At 43.8% G+C, this 3,695-nt stretch overlaps 1 protein-coding gene across 1 annotated transcript in view; it reads left to right on the top strand.

The window, feature by feature from the left end:
• The first annotated feature begins 300 nt into the window (after nt 1–300).
• The window catches only part of LOC104126585 (coiled-coil domain-containing protein 58), a 9,273-nt gene continuing 5,878 nt past the window's right edge, over nt 301–3,695 (top strand). The window contains exons 1-2 of the mRNA XM_035894569.1: nt 301–430; nt 960–1,106. Of these exons, the coding sequence (XP_035750462.1) occupies nt 320–430; nt 960–1,106 (258 nt within the window). The 5' untranslated portion in view covers nt 301–319. The remainder of the gene's footprint in view (nt 431–959; nt 1,107–3,695) is intronic.

Here is a 3,695-nt window from a genome sequence, read left to right as displayed (position 1 = left end):
CCGCGGGAGCCAGTGCGAGCAGGGCCCGGCTGCTGGGCAGGCAGGGCCGGGGGGCTTCGGGGGGGATGTTCGTTGCTCGGCGCTGACTGGTTCTCCCCCTCCCTCTGGCCTTTATTGCTCAGGAAGCTGCTTGGTTTGCAGCACGTAACCCTGCCCGCAGAAATAGTTTGCTTCGTGGGGTTTGGGGTTTTTTTGCTGTTTGTAAGCAAGCGACTTAATTTTTTGTTAAAAGACCTGCAAAATATTTTGCAGTAAGCTTCTCTCAGAGGTATAAGCAAATATTTTTCTTTTATTTCTAATACAGGAGTTGCTCAGGGTGATGAGGACGATCGATGACAGAATCGTCCACGAGTTAAACACTACGATTCCAACAGCTTCCTTTGTGGGGAAAATTGATGCCAGCCAGACGTGTAAAGAGCTGTACCAGTCTGTGAGTGTGCATTCCTTCGGCTTTCAGCTCACTTCCTGATGTTTTACTGGGTGCAGTGGCCAACAGAGCATCCTCAGTTTCTAAGGAAATCACTGCCTTGATATATCGTGCTTTTACGTATCTCTGTAACCGGCGTGCTTGACTCCTCTGCGTAGCTAAACCATGCACACATAACAGCTACTTCAGTTTAAAACCACATGGGGAACTTATTTGTTCTGCAGTACCGATCCGTCAAGGTGTACCTCGGGCTTCGGCGGATGGCATTAGCCTGGTCCACTTCTTTTAAAAACGGGTGCTAGCGTGTTTTTGCACTGAGACTCCTGCTTGTGAGTATCTTTGATTTGTGATCGAGTTGGTAGCCGCTGCTTGAAGCGGTGTTGTTTTCCGACATGTCGGTTACAGAGTCAGAGGGATTTCTGTAGGCACAGCAGTAACTTGACTTTGGAAAGTCGCTCTTAAACTTGTAACTCAGAGGCTTTTTTTTCTCTGCTGAACTAGTTGTTGTGACTTTCTTTCTCTCCCCGCTTAGCTGATGGATGCTCACACCAGCAGAGAGAGAATCATCAAAAACTGCATCGCTCAGACTTCCAGTGTAGTGAAAACTCTCAGAGAAGAGAGGGAAAAGGCCCAGGATGACTTAGCATTATTAAAGCAACTCAGGAAAGAGCAGACAAAGGTGAGTAGTGGGGCTTTTTAGAGATCTCTTAGAGAGGAAGAAGAGGGTATCTTTCCCAAAGGGAAAGACCAGTGTGATGGAGAGAACCTGAAGTGGGTCCTGACTCAGGCAGTCTTTTCCAAGGTTCTTGTTGGCTGGGTTTGTGAGACCTGTTTCCGCGAGCCCACAGGACAGAGCTGCTTTTATCCTGCAAGTGGAGCGTTTTCTGAGATCCCATTGCACAAATGCTGTAGAAAAGCGTGTACTTCCTCACGGTGGACTCTAACCATTGTTGACTAACACCACTTAGTGTACAACTTACCTGTGCCTTGCTTAGTCCTTTCAAAATGCCTGAAGGTTCATTTTGCCTTTTTGAGATCTTGTAAAACTAGTATATCTGCAAACAGCAAGTATGGGTGCTGAGATGCAAACACCAGAAGAGAATGAAATGTGGCTTTTGTGTGTGTCTCTTGCACCACACAATTACGCAGCCTTAAAGCTGTCCCTTTGCATCGTCACCCTGAGAAGCGTCATTCTTACTCACTGTGTTAATTGGAGCTCCTGTCCTCTACGAGGAGCTGCCAGGCACCCTTGAATTCCACTTAACCAATTTTTTTTTTTGTTTAGTATTTCCTGGATTAGTTTTTTTGACTACCTTGTGATAGTGCAAGAGAGACTTCTGGGTTTGCATAAGGAATTTTAATGAGCAAGCACCCTCTAAACCTTTTGGCCTCAGGATGGAAAGTGTACTTCACCAGAGGTGAACAGAGGTGATCTAGATGGAGTATCAGAAGTGGAGAAGGGAACCATGCTGAAGTTTTTGCCCCCATTCCAGGGCCTCCTTTGTAGATGAAAGGATGCTGCAAGTGTAGCTCTAGGCGTGGAGATTAGCAGGGATAGGACCTGTTCCATTGATTTCTCTTCCAGACCTGCTCTGTGTGGCTCGTGATCACTTTACACTTTTTTTCCACACCGTAGGCTTGCAGCACATACCAAATAACACTGCTTGCTTATTGCTTCTTTTGCATATACTGGCTAGGTGTGTCTGTTGTGTTCGGCAGTTAAGCGAGCCTTCCTCTGTTGAGGACTGTATTAACCAGTGTTGTTGAGTTCCCAATGTAACAGTGAGGAGTTCTCTTAACAGCCAGACATCCCACTGCCATGTACAGATGATGTCCTATGTAGGGCCCTACATCCTGGGTACAGCTTTCCCTGTTGCAGTACTGTAAGACTTGAAGAGATGGGTCATGAATTTTGCTTTTGCGGTGCTCAACTTCCTCAAAATTCACTTGCCCCTGTACTTCCAAGAGGAGCCTGTTGTAGCCCCCATTTCAAAGAGCAGTTGAATGCTGATGCAGTTGCAGTTACAGAGGTTTGGACTAGATGATCTCCCGAGGTCACTTCCAACCCTTGCGATTCTGTGATTCTGTGATTTTTTTTTTCCCAGGCATTGAGTGAGTGAGCTGTTTATGTGCTCTTCAGAGAAGTGCTCTGTTGTGAGCTCAGATTTAAAGAACCAGGTGGCTGGCGAGTGGTTTTATTCTTAAAGCCTCACTTGCAAAACTGCTAATGAGCATCTGTGTTAGTTTGGAAAACTGGAATGGTAGCTTAGTATTTTCTACAAATGTTGTTTGCAGAACCAATTCTTTAAATTGTTTACTTACTGAGCTCAAAACCTATTGCTCACCAGGAAGATCACAATTATATTTTTTAATAATTGGAGGTGGTTTCAAATGTTAAAAGCAATCCATCATTTGGAAACATCCTAGAAATCTTTTGATGAGGTGACCTCAAATTTGCACTTGTACTATATGAGGTGTTGTCCCCCCCACTTTTTTTTTTTTGTTCTCTGTGAGAGTTGTGTTTTTGCTACAACTCTAAAATAAACCGTCTTGTGAGAGCACTGGAACAGGCTGCCCAGGGGGCTTGTGGAGTCTCCTTCTTTGGAGATATTCAAAGCCCACATGTCCTGTGCAACTTGCTCTAGGTGAACCTGCTTTAGTGGGAAGGTTGGACTAGATGATCTCCCGAGGTCCCTTCCAACCCCTGCCATTCTGTGATTCTGTGAACACATCCTACACTTGAGATTATGCATTTCAAATATATATTCACTTGGTTGCAACAGAGATATGTTCTCTCTTGTTATTTATGTTTCTCTCATCCTGCTAATGGTACAAATTGGAGGACTTTGTTGAAAATTATTACTTCTGGGTCATTGAGTAAGAAAACTTGGAGAAGTGTCGTCTAGCAGCCAATTCTTCTAGTCCACTTACATTAAAAGATGATATGATTATTGTATTAATTTGTTATCATCTTAGTTTACTTGAATGAAGTGTCATAAAATATCCAACCAAATAAATTCTGGAAATCCAAAACATACAGCATAATGTTTATTAGCTTTATCAATCAAATTAGTAAGGCTTATTAAAATGTCAGAGTGTGTTTTAAAAACAACAATAAGCCCCCCCTGTATAGCCAGTTGATTAACACTGTATTGCTGTTCAGGTCTGCAACTCTAAGGAAAAGGCTACAATAGTAATTTTGCTTAGGCTTAGTGTTGATGGCAATTGATGTGACAGCCCAGATGATTGTAAACCTACCATCAGCAGG

The sequence above is a fragment of the Egretta garzetta genome, unplaced genomic scaffold, assembly GCF_000687185.1.
Source record: "Egretta garzetta isolate BGI_Z169 unplaced genomic scaffold, ASM68718v1 scaffold85, whole genome shotgun sequence".
Lineage (NCBI taxonomy): Eukaryota > Metazoa > Chordata > Aves > Pelecaniformes > Ardeidae > Egretta > Egretta garzetta.
Note: the sequence above shows the minus strand (reverse complement) of the source record. Positions and strands in the feature narration are given on the sequence as shown.